Below are 17,662 nucleotides of genomic sequence, written 5' to 3' on the forward strand. Positions count from 1 at the left end.
TGGCTAGTTCTAGGCATCACAATTCAAAAAGGATGTGGATACGCTGGAACGTGTCGAGAGGAAGGAGACAAAAGTGGTGAAAGTTCTGGAAACCACTAAGCCTTATGATACTATGATTCTTTGAAGGATTGGAGGAGATGGATGTTAAATACCACTTGAGAGTGTAACGTCACAATTTAATTTAATCTAAATCCAAGGAAGCTGTGCTAATTTTGAATCAATGCTGTCACACATTGTTGGTAATACATTGGTTGTAGGCAAACAAATGTGAAGCTTAATCCAGATAAGAAAGAGGTTGGTTAAAAGGCAGATCAGGAAACAGGGATTTAATCTGTGTTGGATGAGGTTACATCCCCTTGAAGATTCAGGTTTGTGGTTTTGAGTTTTGGCAGTGGCCAAAACTGGTTTGGTACATGCAAGACTGGTGACTCAACTGCACTTATTCCTGGAGATGTCAGCTATGGCTGCGGTGCCACATGACCTTAGTTATTCCTATTTGGGGTATTGTACTATGCTCTGTGGAGTACTGTAATGTGTTTTTAGTTATGATCTATTTGGAGTACTGTACTGTGTTCTACCCTTTTCCTTTGGAAAGAGTATGGAAATGTCAGCTGGTCCAACATGTTGTGGGCATGCCATTGGCCAGGAAAGGTAATAGGGAGCATTTATTCTTTTACTGCAGCAGCTTCATTTCATTTCATTCCATCTCTTCACCTCTCCTGTGAGGTGAAGATTTTGAATTTTAGACTGAGTTGTTATTGAATAGATTTTTAATTTGATGGATGTATCAGTACTTTACTAGACATCAGGAGCTGCTCGCCTTTGTGTGAAACATATGTTGGCTTCCATCTCTTAAGAGCCCTGCATATGCAAGTGAGTCTTCATTTCAAGTGATGCTATTTGTGTCACCCAGAAGTGAATCCCACTGACTTTAGTGGGCCATACTCCCAAATAGTGGGCCTAGGAATGCAGCCCAAGATTACTTTTTATGGGAAAGAATTATGAACTTTCTACTCCAAATGTTTTTTCTCTCTCTCTTCTTCTTCTTCTAATGACACTGAAATATGTATGGCTTTGAGCTCAGTCTAGCAGGAAGTTCTCCTGTATGAACCTGGTTAAAGGGAATGGACAGCTCTGTTTCTGTTCTAGCGTAGTTTCCATTCACTTCAGTGGGACTTGTGTAGAAGAACTTCTCGCTGGATTGTGTGCCTTCCTTTCGGGATTGTTGTATAGTAGCTGTAAATATCAAGGAACAATAAAAATACTAAATATAGTTTAAATTAATAATACATTAATTTTTTGAATGGCTTCTCCAGGAAACCAAAGTAACCTGCAAGATTCTGTTAACAGCCCTCTTGGGAGGCTGGTCAGTATCCTTTCTTATCTGTATTATCAATGTTGGCAAAAGCAAGAGCCAGGGAGAGAAATTTGTTCTCTCCAAAGGTCATGAGAGAAGTTAATAAGCAGGGATAGGAATGGGAGTTGCACATTTTGTATTCTGGTCTGTGCTGCAAGTGTTTGTGATACAGAGTAATAGTAATAAAACAGAATTATAGGACTGCATTAAGGCAAAGTTTAGTGGGCTTTTAAAAACTCAGCATCTCCATTTGAAGTTCTTGTCAATGTTGTTGTTATCCCTTCAAAGTAAATGGCACCATTCATAATTTCACCTGGACCCTGACCAAAGGAGTTTAAAATAAACATTGAAAAAGAGAACAAAGGGATGGGAGGGAAAAGTCAGGATATCACAGCATTAACTTGACTAGACGCAGTGTTTCACATAGGAATGAGACAAAGTCATTTTGGGTAGCATTCCCAGATATGAGAAGCTGCAAGACCCAAACAACAAAAAAGTTGTGTTAATTTGTGTTGTGTTCCTTCTGTGTTAGCTAGTTAGCAACATCTCAAGCTGAAGCACGTTGAATTAGATAACTTATTTCGGATGCAGGCATAAAGAAGTACAATTGCAATAATGTATATTCATAGATCTGTATGTGGATAGATTGTGATCACTGACAGTATGGAATGGTTAGGATGGAAGTAAGTGTACAGTCGGCCCTTCTTATACATGGATTTTTTTTTATACACGGATTTTTTTTATACACAGATTCAAGCATACACGCTTTGAAAATGTTCAAAAAAAGTATAAATTTCAAATATCAAACCTTGATTTTCCATTTTTTATAAGGGAGACCATTTTGCTATGTCATTCATAGAATCATAGAATCGTAGAGTTGGAAGAGACCACAAGGGCCATCCAGTCCAACCCCCTGCCATGCAGGAAATCTCAATCAAAGCATCCCCGACAGATGGCCATCCAGCCTCTGTTTAAAGACCCCCAGGGAAGGAGACTCCACAGCACTCTGAGGAAGGAGTGTGTTCCATGTTGAACAGCTCTTACGGTCAGGAAGTTCCTCCTAATGTTGAGGTGGAATCTCTTTTCCTGTAGCTTGCATCCATTGCTCCAGGTCCTAGTCTCTGGAGTTTCAGAAAACAAGCTTGCTCCCTGCTCAATATGACATCCCTTCAAATATTTAAATAGGGCTGTCATATCACCTCTTAACCTTCTCTTCTCCAGGCTAAATATCCCCAGCTCCCTAAGCCGTTCCTCATAGGACATGGTTTCCAGACCCTTCACCATTTTAGTCGCCCTCCTTTGGACACGCTCCAGTTTCTCAATGTCCTTTTTGAATTGTGGTGCCCAGAACTGGACACAATATTCCAGGTGGGGACTGACCAGAGCAGAATATAGTGGCACTATTACGTCTCTTGATCTAGACACTATACTTTTATTGATGCAGCCTAAAATTGCATTGGCCTTCTTAGCTGCCGCATTACACCACATGTTCAACTTGTGGTGTACTTGGACTCCTAGATCCCTTTCACACGTAGTTTCATTATATTTAATGGGACTTGAGCAGCCACGGATTTCGTTATCCACGGGGGATCTTGGAACCAAACCCCAGCGTATAACAAGGGTCCACTGTATATATAGTGGAGAATTTTGAAAACTAGTTATATGAGGAATTGTAATCCAATTCTCACATTACTTTTCTAGCACTGTAGAAGCTGCATGTGTGAAGGGATGGCAGTTAAATCACAAGCACCCAGTAGCCAAATTCAGATGATATCAATGGAGAGGCAGGAGTAAGTTCAAGCTTTTTGGACAAGACTTCTCTTAAACAACTTGCTTTGTATGTAGGACCAACAAAAATAATAGAAATCAGAAGAGAGAAACAGAAGCTCTGATGGTCTACAGCAGTGATCCCCAAACTCTGGTCCTCCAGGTGTTTTAGACTTCAGCTCCAAGAAACTGAATGGCCCTTTCGGTCTCTTCCAGCTCTATGATTCTATGATTTTAAGCCTCAGCCACCTTGGCCAGTGGTCTGGGATTCTGGGAGCTGAAGTCCAAAACATCTGGAAGGTCTGAGTTTGGGAATCACTGGTCTACAGGGAGTGGACCCTGGCAAATTGTGTTAAAAGCCACATTACCTTGATTTGTACTAAGAACTGTTGTGCATGTACATTTTAGTGGTTAATAAAATGGATTACATGAATATCATTTACTAATATTTCTGCCTACAGGGCTGTCATCTTTACATTTGTTGACAGGTTCAAGATATTCAGTGTTCTTAAAGGGTTCTTAAGGATGATAAATTAAGCAGATTTTAAAGAAACACTTTTATCGTATTCTAACAGAGATATAATAAGAAGTAGGGCCATATTTTATTTTATTTACAGTATAAATTGATTTTATATTATTTTTCCCCATTTTAGAAAAAGGGGAACCTCAATAAATTATAAAATTGGTAGACCAGTTTTTCATTGTTGCTGCTGCTGCAAGAATATGCCCCATTTGAAAATTTCTAAGATTCTAATATGAACTTGGTTGTGCTTTAAATTGTACTATAGATTAACTGAATGGGAGTGCGATTTAGTAAAAATTATAACTTTGATCATTTGTTTTGTTTCAGAAATTGCAGGGAACCCATAGCATACCTGGACAAATATTCTCCTGCCTCTTCCTGCTCTTTTCCTAAGGAGTGAAGAGTGTGTTTTCCTTGAGGCTTCCACCTCAGTCTCCCAAGGAAATAGAAGTGTGGGAGAAGGTATAAAAGTTAATGTTTTCATCCACCCGGACAAAGGAGAATGGGGACCCTACACCCAAAAGAATGAAGACTCGACAGAATAAAGACTCTGTAAGTGAAATGGACTCAAAAGAAAAAAAAGAAAAGAAAAAGAAAGGGAGAGACGTTGTTGTGGGTGATGAAATCTGAAAGGTGACAAGAAGTGAGGCTGCAAGAGATGACATAGATATTGCAGGACACTAACAGAGACTTAGGTACAAAACATACTGCAGAAATAATCCAGCTTGAGACTACTTTAACTCCCCTGGCTTAGTGCTAGGGAAACCTGGGAACTGTGGTCTGTGAGACATTTCACTTTCTTTGTCAGAGAGCTCTGGTGCCACAATAAACTACAATTCCCAGGATTCCCTAGCACTGAGCTAGGGCAGTTAAAGTGGTCTCAAACTGGTTTATTTCTGCAGTGTGTTTTGGACCTTAGAATCCAGATGAGTCTGTAGAGATGATTTGGAGGACTCAGAATTGCTTAGAAAGGCATTGTGAGAAGCTGCTGAGCTATGCGGCCCATCTCACACATAGATGCCAGATGACTGATAGATTGATTGCTGTGGACTGATGCAGTCATAAGCACATAGTAGGTAAATTCTTCCAAGTGATATATGGGAGAAAGTTCCAAGCTGAGCAGAACCATATTTATATCGATTGTAACCTAAACAAGTTATGAGTGGTTTACATATTCTAAATGGAAATAAGGACCGACGGGTCCTGTCCCTTTCATTTCCAGAATAATAGGTCCATGAGAAGCAACAGCAAAAGAAAAAACCAAAAACATAAAAATTAAATAGGTTTATTAATTTTTATCAGCTGATTAATCACTGAAATTAATTTATTGTTATTTAAAACACATCACCTTGAGATAGGTCTCTTTCTGAAATAGGAAAACTAATAGTAGAGAATTAAAAATTCATAGAAGGAAAGCTATTCGAAGACATTTTATTTTTCTTCCTTAGTACAGTAGAACCAAAATAGCCTCAAAATAATAGTAACAATAATAATAATAATATAATAATATTTATTTCTTACCTGCCTCTCCCCATGGCTCAAGGTGGGGAGCAACAACAATTAACAGACATACCACATCAGCTAAAATACACATCAGTTTAAAAGAACAAATAAGATATACACATATTTATACAATCAACATTTAAAATTCACAATTTAAAATTCACAATTTAAAAATAATCTGGATAAGCCTGCCAGAAGAGACTGGTCTTTAAAGCTTTTTAAAATTCAGACAGCATAAATAGAAACCACTCTGCCCTTACATGAAATGCAGGTAACGTCCAGAGGTCCTTGCACTACATGCGTCTTCTACTGCAATCTTTAGTGTGTCCTGAGACCTCAATTTGTTTTTAAAAGCAGTTGATTTTAGGAGGACCTTTACATCTTCTAGGCATAGGGGAATTTTGCCACAAGGGATGGGATCCCTTAGGCCTGTTTTAGGTTAAAGGAGTGCCCTTTTTCCAAAACCAGAAATGGTCAAAAGTTTTGAAAATACTTTTGAAAAAAGGCCTAAAGACTTTATTGGTTGTGAGGGGGCTTGTAAAGTATATATTTAGTTTAGGTGTGCCAGGACTTTTGTGCTGAGGATTTAGGGGGCTAAACTTTGCCTTAAAGTTTTTAGCCCTCATTATCTAAAATACAATTAATGATTGGAAGTGTTAGTATAGCAGCCTTCAAACATTCTGTCTTATTGATTTGTCTTACACATCCTGAGACTCTGGAGAAATTTCTAGGTCATGGTCTGGACAGGTTTGTTGGCTTTACAGTTCCCTTATGGTATATTTGGAATATATGACAGTCCCTTGTAAGAACAAGGAAAACTCACTCAGAAGAATGTCAGTCAGACTTCACATTCTTGAGATATATCTTGGGGGCTACACATCCCTCTGGGGGCTTCCTCAATCTAACTCTCCTCCAGACCTGTTCCAGGTCATATTCAAACCTTTTCTGTTTTCTCTCCTGTTGATTTTCCTTAATCTTCTCCCACAAAAACTTTGTCCGTTTCATCAGCTTCTTGTTCTTGTGCTTATTCATTTTCCTCCTCCATATCTTGAGGATCTTCTTGCATTCCATTCTCTCCTGGTTCAGCTCGCCTACTTCAATCTCCTCCATGTCTTCATCCTCCTCTGTACTCCAGGAACAGGGTGGGAGGTTGTACTCTGAGCAGATTCATAACAACCTCTCATGAATGTTGATGAAGCCTCCATATTGTGGGAATATATACTTGAACATCAGTTAGGTTTCCAGTGGGGAGATGGGCATTTTGCAGGGCACCAGCATTTCTTTCAGGAGTTAGAAGGGAAGAAGCTGAATTTGATACAAAATGTTCTATATATCATGCAGCCCATACTATCTGAAGTGTCAACCATGATATCAATATATGGAGCCATTCATTCCCTTTAGGACCATAGGGATGCTTAACCTGTAGGTTCTGGTGGAGCACATCAGTCCAGATGGCTCATTATCCCCCCTTCTGTCAATGGTGTGGTCAAGATACTGTTCAAGATGGGTTGTCCACCATGACAGATTTCCCCCTAGGAGAACTGTACCTAAATTTCCAGAGAACACTTGGAGCTGATGGAACAATATGAAAACTTAGTTCATTGTTTTAATGTAGTTAAAACCTGGAGCCCTAGAAAAATAGTCCTTTTGATTACAATTAGGCAGGTCTGTCCATTTATTTGGCCTAACAAACCTACCACAGCCCATCAGGTCTTATTAGGGCCTTCCAGCTGCTTGGTATTTTCCTCTTCCATTTTTGAAGTCCTAGAGAGCCAGCATGGCATAATGGTTTGAGTGTTGGACTATGAGTTTAGAGACCAGGGTTTGATTCTCAGCTTGGCTTTGAAATCCATTGGGTAACCTTGGGCAAGTCACACACTTTCAGCCTCAGAGGATGGCAGTGGCAAACCCCTGTCTGAACAACACTTGCCAAGAAAACCCTGTTTTTGGCTTAAAGTTGCCATTGGTCAGGCGAAGAAACACAACAACAACAGCAACAAAACCAGAAAACTGACTGAGCCCAGGTGAGCCACCAAATTGTGGGTTGTGACTATACTGCTGCGTTTGGTGGATCACTACTTCTGTTACACTGGCACAGGAAAAGAAATGTAAAGAACATAAATCACCTGCTTCTCCCACAGAGTCAGTAAACAAATCTTAAGAGGAAATGGTGGTTTGCAAAAGGGTAGGAAACACTGCCTTTGACTGATACAAGCTGGAGCTGCAAAATCCCATGCAGACACATTTATTTCTTTTAAATTAAAACAAAATACAAAAAAAAACCCCACGATGAGTGACATTTTGTGTTTTATTAATGGATAGTCCAAAGTCCATGCCTCCACCTGACTTGTTCCTATAAAGGCTTCCTCAGACTGCCAAAATATTTGCGGGGGCAGAATCAAAGCAGACTGGGTAAATGATTATACTGTCGCATTCGCAGATTTTAGTGTAAGGTGTTGAGATTTTTTGACAGCTCTAGACATCAAGAGTTGTTATGTAAACTGACCCTGAGAAACATTGTCAGAGCAATCTAGGACTGGAATCACACTTGAAGAAGTAGGGGAAAGGTGCAGAACAACTGAAACAAATAATTGTCTATTAATTTATTTTCTCCAAAGATGTCAATGCGGAGCGGTCGGAAGAAAGAGACTCCGGGGCCCCGAGAGGAGCTCAGGACACGGGGTCGAGCTTCTCCAGGTGGTGTCAGTACCTCCAGCAGTGATGGCAAGGCTGAGAAATCCCGACAAACTACCAAGGTATCTTACCAGTTAACCAATTTTTTCAGCTCCAAAGGCAGTGAAGAATGGGAAATTATAGTGTGCCACATGCAATATAAGGCAATAGGTGGGTACAGTCCAAGGACTAGCCTTCAGGAGGTTGCATAACCATCATTATCCAGAACTGGAAGGGATATTCTGGGAACTGGATGTCTCTACTGGGTATTTGGGGGTTGATTTCCCTCCTTGAATGTAATAGTGCGGAAAAGTGCTAAAAGGGTACTTTGTACACCCTGGAGTAGTTTTTGGCTAATATTTTGATTATTTTTTCACAGCCAGAGGTTTTAAAAAAGTGGTCTCAGGGTTTTTGTGGTGTCTATGGGAACCCCAAGGGCAGCATGGAACTTACCAAAGAGCAGCATGCTCTGCATAGGCTGCACAATTACCAGCACTGGTATAAGAAGTGTTAGTGTCCAGTACAATTTGCTTAGAGATGTTTCAAATATATTTGGTATAGAAGGGACACCAAAATTTTGTTTGGAAAAACACTTAAGATTGTTCACATTAAAAAAAATATTATTCAGTTGCAGTTGGCCCTCAATATCCATAGATTCTTTACCTACAGATTCAAGCCTCCATAGTTTGAAAACATTCAAAAATGTATACAAATACCCAAAAGCAGGCCCTGATTTTTGCCATTTTATATAAGGGTCATTAAATACTCGGTCATTGTATTTAATGGAATTTGAACATACATGGATTTTGGTAACCATGGGGTGTCCTGGAACCAAAACCAGAGGATACCAAGGACCCACTGTATTGTATTCAGTTCTGGGTGCCTCATTTTAAGAAGGATATAGACAAGTTGGAGCAATTTCAGAGAAGGGCAATGAGAATGATAAGAAGTATGGAGAACAAAACACTTGAGGAGAGCCTGAAGGAGCTCAGCATGTTCAGCTTGATGAAATCTTCTGACTGAGGAGTGACATGATTGCACTCTTTAAATACTTCAAAGGCTGTGACAGAGAGGATTGTGCAGGTTTGTTTTCTGCTGCCTCTGAGGGTAGGACCAGGTCTAATGGTTCTAAGTTATAGGAAGATAGATTTTGATTGAACATTAGAAGACATTTCTAATGAGGAGTGATTTGGCAATGGAACCAGTTGCCCAGGGGTGTGTGGGATCTCCTTCTCTGGATGTCTTCAAAAAGAGGCTGGACAGCTACCTGCTGGGAATGCTCTACCTGGAGATCCTGCACTGAACAGGGGATTAGACCTAGTGGCCTTAAGGGCCCTTTCCAGCTCTATGATTCTTTGTGAAACTGTATTTATATTCTGGAATATATTATATTCCGAAACTGTATTTATATTCAAAAGTTATAAGAGTATGAAAGAAAACTGATTAAACAGGACTTTGAGCAGAGCCTTCCTTTTGACATCTGTCTTCCATCCCTTGCCTTGCAGAAAGGTCGTGTGGAGGAGTCAATGGCCCCCAAAGGAAGCAAGCAAAGCCGACCAGAAGAAATTTCAGAGAGTGAAGGAGAGGACACCAATGCCCCAAAGAAAACTAAAACAGAGGTAAGATTCTCCTGGCCACACATCCTCCAAATCTGCCCAGAATTGTTCTCCCTGCTCCCCTGCCCATCATGCTTCTGGTCCCTAGCAATCCCTGGGACTCTAGAGCTTTCCTCAAAGGGGGCCTGTTCTCATGTTGCTGAAAGACTGTCTGCTGATTATTTCTTCAAACAGGAGCTGCCGAGACCTCAGTCTCCCTCAGATGTGGACAGCCTAGATGGTCATAGCTTCAACGATGAGACCAGCAGTGACCCCCGTGACATCGACCAGGACAACAGGAGCACCTCTCCCAGCGTCTACAGTCCTGGGAGTGTGGAGAATGATTCTGATTCTTCCTCTGTGCTTTCCCAAGGGCCGTCCCGCCCTTATCATCACCCCCCACTCTTCCCCCAGAGTCCCTCTCCCGCTCCCCTGACTGAGGGCCTTCCTCGCCCACCAGAGCCAGCCTTCAGCTTGGCAGGGGAGGTTCATCCTCCTGGCCCGACAAGTGGATTCCCGTCTCAACTTGAAGCCCAGCCCTCAAGGATTTTCCAGGCCCAGGCCCCCCCGCCAGCACCACCTCCCTCCACCAACTCTTCCTCCTCCCCTTCCTCTTCCTCCTCCTCCTCCTCTTCTTCTTCCTCCTGCAGTACCCATGTCTCCCTCTACCCGAATGCCAATGTGGTCCAGATGGGGCCCAAGGCTGTGAGTGTGGGAGCAGGGATCCCTGCACCAAGTGGGCGTGAGCAGCCACTGAGCACCAAGCACAACCCTCCCCCTACAACCCCCATATCCCTGCCTCCCATGGCAGGTGGCTTGCCCCCTCAGAAGACACCCCCAAACAACTCCCCTTCAGTGATACCCCCTTCAGCCGCCCCCTTCCCGCATGTGTTGGCCAACCTGCCGCCTCCACCTGCCCTCCGCCCTCTTAATAACATGACTGCCAGCTCCAGCTCGCCCGGCATAGTGGGGCCAGCGATGGGCGGACACCTCCCGTCCCCCCATGGAATGGGGCCAGACAAGTCCCCCGTCCCATCCCGCTACCCCTATGCACCCCCTCCGCCCCCTCCCAGCTCCTCTGGCCAGTACGGCCTCCCTCCCCCATCCCAGGCACTGCCAAGCTACAGTGCTTCCTCCTACGGACACTCATTCCCACCGCCCAGCAGCCTCTCTGTCTCCAGCCAGCCCCCCAAGTACACCCAGCCCTCTATGCCCTCCCAGCCCGTGTGGAGCCAGGGACCCCCACCCTATAGCCGTCCCCCAGGGAACCCTGGCTCCCATCCCCCTCCAGCCTCCTTCCCCGGCCAAGCTGTCCATCACCAGCAACAGCAGCAGCAGCAGCAGCAACACCATAACCACAACCACAATCACAGCACTGGCAACACTGGGCTTCCCCCAGCAGCAGCGGCTGCCACAACCCAGACCTCGGGAGGGTATTCCCATCCTCTGGAGCCAGGCCCACATCATCCTTCCCACGCTGCCTATGGGCTGCGCCTCTACCCACCCCATGGTCATTCCACATATAGTCAGGCTCCTTCTGCTGCTTCTGGTTCTTCTTCCTCCTCCTCCTCCTCTTCCTCCTCCTCTTCTTCTTCTTCCTCCTCCTCCTCCCAGGGGCCATATCCTGGGGTCTGTAGCCATCCCCAAGGGCAGAACAATGCCACCTATGCCTTTCCCCCTCCACCTCCCCCTTCACCTGCACATGGGGCCGGACCCCCAGTCACTTCTGCCTCAGTGACACTCTCCACGGTCATAACCACCATGGCTGCTTCCTCCTCTTCCTCCTCCACTGCCACCCCCTACAAGACCGTGTCGCCTCCAGTGGGCCCCCCCGTTGTGGCCTCATATGGAAAGCGGACAGCTTCCCCATCACCCACCTTTCAGCCCCCTGCCCCCTACAAGCCCAACTCCCCACCCTCTTCCTCCTCAGCGTCCTCCTTCCGAGCAGCCACGCCACCAGGCTATAGGCTGACCTCTTCCCCTGTGGCTGGAGGCTACAAGGCCCCCTCGCCAGCCCCAATTGCCCCACAGGCCTCTGGGAGCATGGCTGCCCCTCCTCCACCTTTGCCTCCACTGCCCCTCAGTGCCGCACAGATCAAGCAAGAGCCTTCCGAGGACTACGAGCCTCCTGAAAGCCCAATGCCCCCTGTCCGGAGCCCCTCACCAGCCCCCAAAGTGGTGGATGTACCGAGTCATGCCAGCCAGTCAGCCAGGTGAGGAATGAGAGGGGTGGGCTCGGGTGGGAAGGGAATAATAGAATCATAGAACCATGACCTCCATCCAGTCCAACCCCATTCTGCCATGCAGGAACTCACAAATCACACCTGACAGATGGCCATCCTGCCTCTATTTAAAGGTATCAAAAGAAGGAGATTCCACAGCATCTTCCACTGTCGAACAGCATTTACTGTCAGGAAGTTCTTCCTAATGTCTAGGTGGATTTTTTTTCCCTGTAGTTTACATCCATTGCTACATGTCCTAGTCTCTGGAGCAGCAGAAAACAAGCTTGCTCCATCCTCAATATGACATCCCTTCAAATACTTAAACAGGGCTGTCATACTATCTCTTAACATTCTCTTCTCCAAGCTAAACATACCTAACTTCCTAACTCTCTCTTCATAAGGCATGGTTTCCAGACCCTTCACCATTTTTGGGCCTGTTACAGACTGCCAAAATAAAGCTGCTTCGGGTCTCTTTGGAGGTATGCTATTTAAATGATGCATGGGTCCTAAGAGTCCGGAGGTCGCGCCAAAGCTACGCTCCATTTCTAAGGACTGGAGTGCAGCTTTGGTGCAGCTTCTGGATTCTTAGGACGCATGCATCATTTAAACAGCATACCTCCAAAGAGACCCGAAGCAGCTTTATTTTGGCAGTCTGTAACAGGCCTTGGTCTCCCTTCTCTGGACACTCTCCAGCTTGACAACATTCTTTTTGAATTATAGTGCCCAGAAATGGACACAGGGAAGGGAAGGAGAATGGCAGCACAAGGGAGTCTGAGAAGATGAGAGAAATGAGAAAAGCAGCTCCATTGAGCCTTTTGCACCAGCTTAATTTGGCCTCATTTTACCCTCTGATGCTGCCTATGGGTTGCATCTCTACCCACCCCATTGTCATTCCACTTACAGCCAGGGGCCTTCTGCATCTCCCTTTTAAAAATAACCTGAGCTTTTATTTCCAACCACACACTGATGCTGGCATAGTGCTTGTCAATGATATAGTGGGCAATGTACACTGTTAATGGGTTGTGTTGCTCATGGTGTATTTTATATTAAGTAAAACCCCATGATAGGGTCACTTTAGTATTGCTGCAAGTCGCTGTAAGTCGGAAACAGCTTGAAAGCACACAACAACAACAAAAATTACACTAGATATGATTGATTACATTAAAATAATTGTGTCCTGCTGTGAGAGTAGATCATCTTGCTGTACTTTACCACTTAACAAATGGGGGATCCCACTTCATGTTTTGCTGACTGTTGAATAACAAAATGTTTAAGTTGTGGTTCTGCCCCATGCAGCCCATTTGTGGGATGCCACAGAGGCACAGACCGTCCCACAGTGACATGTGCCATCAACAGGAGTTCTCCTTCACCTTAACCTAGGTGGCCTTTTGTTTGCACATGAACTGACTCAGTGCCATCACACAGTACAACCATCATACAGAGAATGTATACAGATTTCACCTTGCTTGGATATGGGGAGATGTGCCTGGATTCATGGGTTTTCCATGTGACATGAGTCTGTGGGAGTGTAGATGAGTCCTCAGAGGCTATCAGGAGAGCAGCTAAGCTTCCTAAGAATCTTAGCTTCCTCTCTTGCTCTGTCTCTCTCTGTCTTATGTATGTGTGTAACTCACTCATGGCTGCAAAGGTATGCAACTATATTACTCATAGTTAGCAATTCTTTGGTGGTGAGGCAAGAGTGCAAAGCAGCCAAAATTTAAAGATAGGCAGTAGTACCCTTAAAAATTAAATATATCTAGTGGTATTAAATATTTTATAAAATGTAAAATTAATTGTTTGGTACATTCCATTTTCCTCAGTGCTTTCCCTATCATTGGCTAGAATGCTGGAAGGTAAAAGGAAATAGTATTAGGTAGTTAGAATAATGCATCTATTTTGGATAGAGTAATATCTACATTTTTTTCCTTTGAATCTCTGTAGCTAAAACGATACTGTGGGCCCTTGGTATTTGCTGGGGTTTGGTTCCAGGATCCCCCAGAGATATCAAAAACCGTTGATGCTCAAGTCCCATTAAATACAATAGTGTAGTAAAATGGTATCCTTTATATAAAATGGCAAAATCAAGGTTTGCTTTTTGGAATGTGTGTGTGTGTGTGTATTCAAGCAGTGGATGCTTGAATCCATGGATAATGAGGTCTGACTATAGTAGAGATTTAGGCCTGATACAGACTGGCAAAAAGAGCCATCCTGGGGCCGATTTAAGGGATTCGTAAGGCTAGGCATCCATGTGCGCTCAGTCCTAATAGTGCCATCTTGCCACATACGGGGGCATGCAACAATGATGTGCAGGCGTCTGCACCCAAACAGCACTCGCCAGAAGCAGCGGCGTCAGGGCACATGAGCATCATTATGGTGCTCCTAAAAAGAAGTCGCTCTATGCGGCTTCTTTTTAGGGAGCATGTAGATGCTGCGTGGTGCAGTTGGTGCAGTGCCAACAAGGGGGTAAAGATGGAGCCACCCGTCTGTATCCCCCCTTGGTTTTCTTTTAGTGAAAACTTAAAATCAGAAAACAGCCCTAGAATATATTTGAGGGCCCCTCTTTTGTACAGACCACCCTAAGCCCAGATCCCCACCCTCTTCAGCCTCCTAAGTGCATGGCTTGATAAAACCTGAAAAGCTAGAAGAGTTGTGGAGTAAGATTTCTAGTGGATTGAATGTAATAGCCTTGAGTGCCCTCTGTAGCTCCTGGCTGCCTTCCTGACCCTTCCGGGCCAATCAGTGCGAAGGAAAAACTGTTTTGCCAGTTCACTTAATTTGCAAATTCAGGCCAATTAATTTTTACTTTTCTTGTTGGAGAATTTGGGTTACCTTGGATCAGAACTTTGCTTTAATTTGTTTAGTGTAGATAGGGTAATCGAGCAGAAATAGGCGATAGGTAGATCAGAATCTATGCATAACTTTCTAGGAATTTTGACTCCCAGTCATTTAACAAGCAACAACAAAACACATCTCCAAATTACACTGCTGAAATGAAAAAAGGCTTTTAGTCACCAGGAGTGGATTTTGGTGTGGAAGAGCTGTAAAATCCACTCGTTTGTGATGCTTAAATACATGGGCTCAGAACTTTTAAATTCTAGGATTCTAGTGTGTTTATTTTCACTGATCTCTAGCTAGTGGGTCTCCAATAAAAACAAAAACAGAACCAAAACACACCTCAAGTAGATGCTGTAAACTTGAAGTCTGACCACCTTTTTACAAAACAAAGAGTACACTTGCATGTCTGTTACTATTACTTGAAGGTCTCATCACTTCTGGACCTTCTCATCTCCACTTTATTTGGAAGCTCATGTGTTAGTTCTTTCACAGGTTCAACAAACATCTGGATCGTGGCTTCAACTCTTGCTCACGGACTGATCTGTACTTTGTGCCCCTGGATGGCTCCAAACTGGCTAAGAAACGGGCAGACCTGGTAGAGAAGGTACGCAGGGAGGCAGAACAGAAAGCCCGGGAAGAGAAAGAACGCGAAAGAGAGAGAGAACGGGAGAAGGAACGGGAGAGAGAGAAAGAAAGGGAACTGGAAAGAAGTGTGGTAAGTACCTGAGCTGCCTTAACTATCACAAGCCCATACTCAGCTCCTGGCTGTTTAAAAGGGTAATAGGTTAGCTAAACTGGTTTTTAAAAGACAGGAGTGTCAGGTTTGGGCCAAAACCTAAAGATAGGCAGTAGTACCTTTAAAAAAAAATCTAGTGGTATTAAATGTTTTATAAAATGCATAATTAATTGTTGGTGCATGCCATTTTTTGCAAGGCATTTCCAATCATTGGCTAGAATGTTGGAAGGTAAAAGGAAATAGTATTAGTACTTAGAATAATGTATATATCTTGGGTAGAATAATGTCTACATTTTTCTTTGAATCTCTGTAGCTAAAAAGAAGGTAGAGACATAGGAGATTACCTCACTGTTCTTAAATAGTGGGATAGAAGCGGGGTTGTAATTGTAATTGCTGGATCCTATCGCACAACCTTGTGGTTAGGCAGTAGGGTATCCTGTATTCAGTCTGTGCTTCTGTCGCTGCTTTTAATGAATGGGAAAATTCCATGAATAGCTGTCAATCCAACAGTTAACCCCTTATTGAAGAATGGTGCCATAGGTCATTCCAGTGTAATTCAGAGACAAGGGGATTTAAACCAGTTTCAATGCACACACCCCATTCCCAATGAAGTCTAGATTTTTACTCCTGGGGAGGCAATAGTTTGTCTTTGGCAGGAGAAAGGGGTTTTAAACTGGGTTTACCGCGCACACACACCACTCCCAATGAAGGCTAGACTACTTACTTACATAATCTTGGATATCTGACAAGTAAACAGAACGGTAGCACAATAGTGCAACCTGTTAGAACCGTTGCTGTTTCAGGAGTTTACAAAGCTGCAATTATGCCGGGAGGGAAGCTTCATGCAATAATCTCCACAGTTTTCATTTAATAAAAAACATAAAAGAAAATCAGAAAACAGCCATACAATATCTTTGAGGGCCCCAATCTTCTATGGACCTTGCATGCCTTGGTGTCCAAATGCCTCTCACTGACTCACATTCCTCCTATCTCTTGCAGAAGGTGGCACAAGAAGGCCGAGCAGTGGAGTGTCCGTCTCTTGGTCCTGTCGCTCACCGCCCATCCTTTGAACAGGGCAGTGCTGTGGCAACTGTCCCACCATACCTGGGCCCTGACACACCAGCTCTTCGTACCCTCAGCGAGTATGCCCGGCCCCATGTGATGTCTCCAAGTAACCGCAACCATCCCTTCTACGTCCCGCTGGGTGCTGTTGACCCAGCACTGCTGGGTTACAATGTGCCAGCCATCTACAGCAGTGACCCGGCCACTCGGGAGAGAGAGCTGAGAGAACGAGAAGCCCGTGAGCGAGATCTTAGGGACCGTGACCTGCGTGAGCGCCTTAAGCCTGGCTTTGAGGTGAAGCCAGCTGAGTTGGAGCAGCTCCACACTGTTCCTGGTGCTGCCATGGATCCTTTTCCACGTCACGGGGGGTTGGCTTTGCAGGCGGGCCCTGGCTTGCACCCTGCTTTCCCCTTCCATCCGGGGCTGGGCCACCTGGAGAGAGAGCGGCTAGCGTTGGCGGCAGGCCCTGCCTTGCGTCCTGACATGTCCTATGCCGAGCGCTTAGCGGCTGAGCGGCAGCACGCGGAGAGAGTGGCTGCTCTGAGCAACGATCCCTTGGCTCGGCTGCAGATGCTCAACGTGACTCCTCACCATCATCAGCACTCCCACATCCACTCCCATCTTCACCTCCACCAGCAGGATGCCATTCACGCAGGTGAGGAGATCTATTGCAAATGTCTCTGCACAACCTGAGCATGGGGTCACCTTTCAGGCTTCATTCTTGTTCAAATGAAAAGGCTGGAGTTGTACTGCTTCAGACTGGTGCTCTGTGTGTGTGTGAGCTTCACATGACTGCTCGACCATAATAAATAAACAAGCTCTACACATGGGAAGCCAGCATGTCAGGGAGACATTTAGTGGAGAAGCATTCCTACTAACATTCTATATGTAGGTAGAGAGCTTTTTTGCAAAGAAGAGCTTTCAACCATAAAATCCCTACCTGTTGCCTTCAGTGGTACTTCCAAAACAAGATTGTACCACTTCAGTGACAGCCACACCTTAGAAATTCTGATCCTATTATGTTGGAAATGTTCATTATTATTCTAATTATGTAATTAACAATTACTTAATTAATTATGTAGTTGATTAGAATCATTAAATTGGAAGGGGCCTCATGGGCCATAAAGTCCAACACCCTGTTCAGGTCTCCAGGTAGAGCATCCCCAGCAGGTAGTTGTCCAGCCTGTTATTGAAGACATCCAGAGTAGGAGATCCCACCAGCTCTCTAAGTGATTGGTGCCATTGTCAAATCGCTTCTCATTATAAGTTTTTTCCAGTGTTCAATGAAAATCTGTCCTCCTGTAACTTAGAACCATTAGACCCGTTGCACTCCTGCCCTCTGGAGCAGCAGAAAACAAACCTGCCCCATCCTCTCTGTCATAGTCTTTG

At 44.2% G+C, this 17,662-nt stretch overlaps 1 protein-coding gene across 9 annotated transcripts in view; it reads left to right on the forward strand.

Annotated features, from left to right (window-relative positions):
- LOC149323454 (atrophin-1-like) overlaps positions 1-17,662 on the forward strand; it is an 82,336-nt gene that overhangs the window by 54,056 nt on the left and 10,618 nt on the right. For 7 of the 9 annotated variants that reach the window (XM_089488948.1, XM_089488946.1, XM_089488951.1 and 4 more), the window contains 6 exons: positions 3,975-4,199; positions 7,769-7,906; positions 9,329-9,442; positions 9,614-11,631; positions 14,968-15,190; positions 16,211-16,928. In XM_089488948.1, coding sequence (XP_089345074.1) covers positions 4,122-4,199; positions 7,769-7,906; positions 9,329-9,442; positions 9,614-11,631; positions 14,968-15,190; positions 16,211-16,928 — 3,289 coding nt within the window. In that variant the 5' untranslated portion in view covers positions 3,975-4,121. Of the gene's footprint in view, positions 1-3,058; positions 3,148-3,974; positions 4,200-7,768; positions 7,907-9,328; positions 9,443-9,613; positions 11,632-14,967; positions 15,191-16,210; positions 16,929-17,662 lie in introns of all 9 variants that reach the window. The other 2 variants (XM_089488950.1, XM_089488953.1) reach the window with 1 other exon arrangement.

This window comes from Sceloporus occidentalis, unplaced genomic scaffold (genome assembly GCF_023333645.1).
Source record: "Sceloporus occidentalis isolate IW3139 unplaced genomic scaffold, rSceOcc1.0.p SCAF_1, whole genome shotgun sequence".
NCBI classification, from domain to species: Eukaryota; Metazoa; Chordata; class Lepidosauria; order Squamata; family Phrynosomatidae; genus Sceloporus; species Sceloporus occidentalis.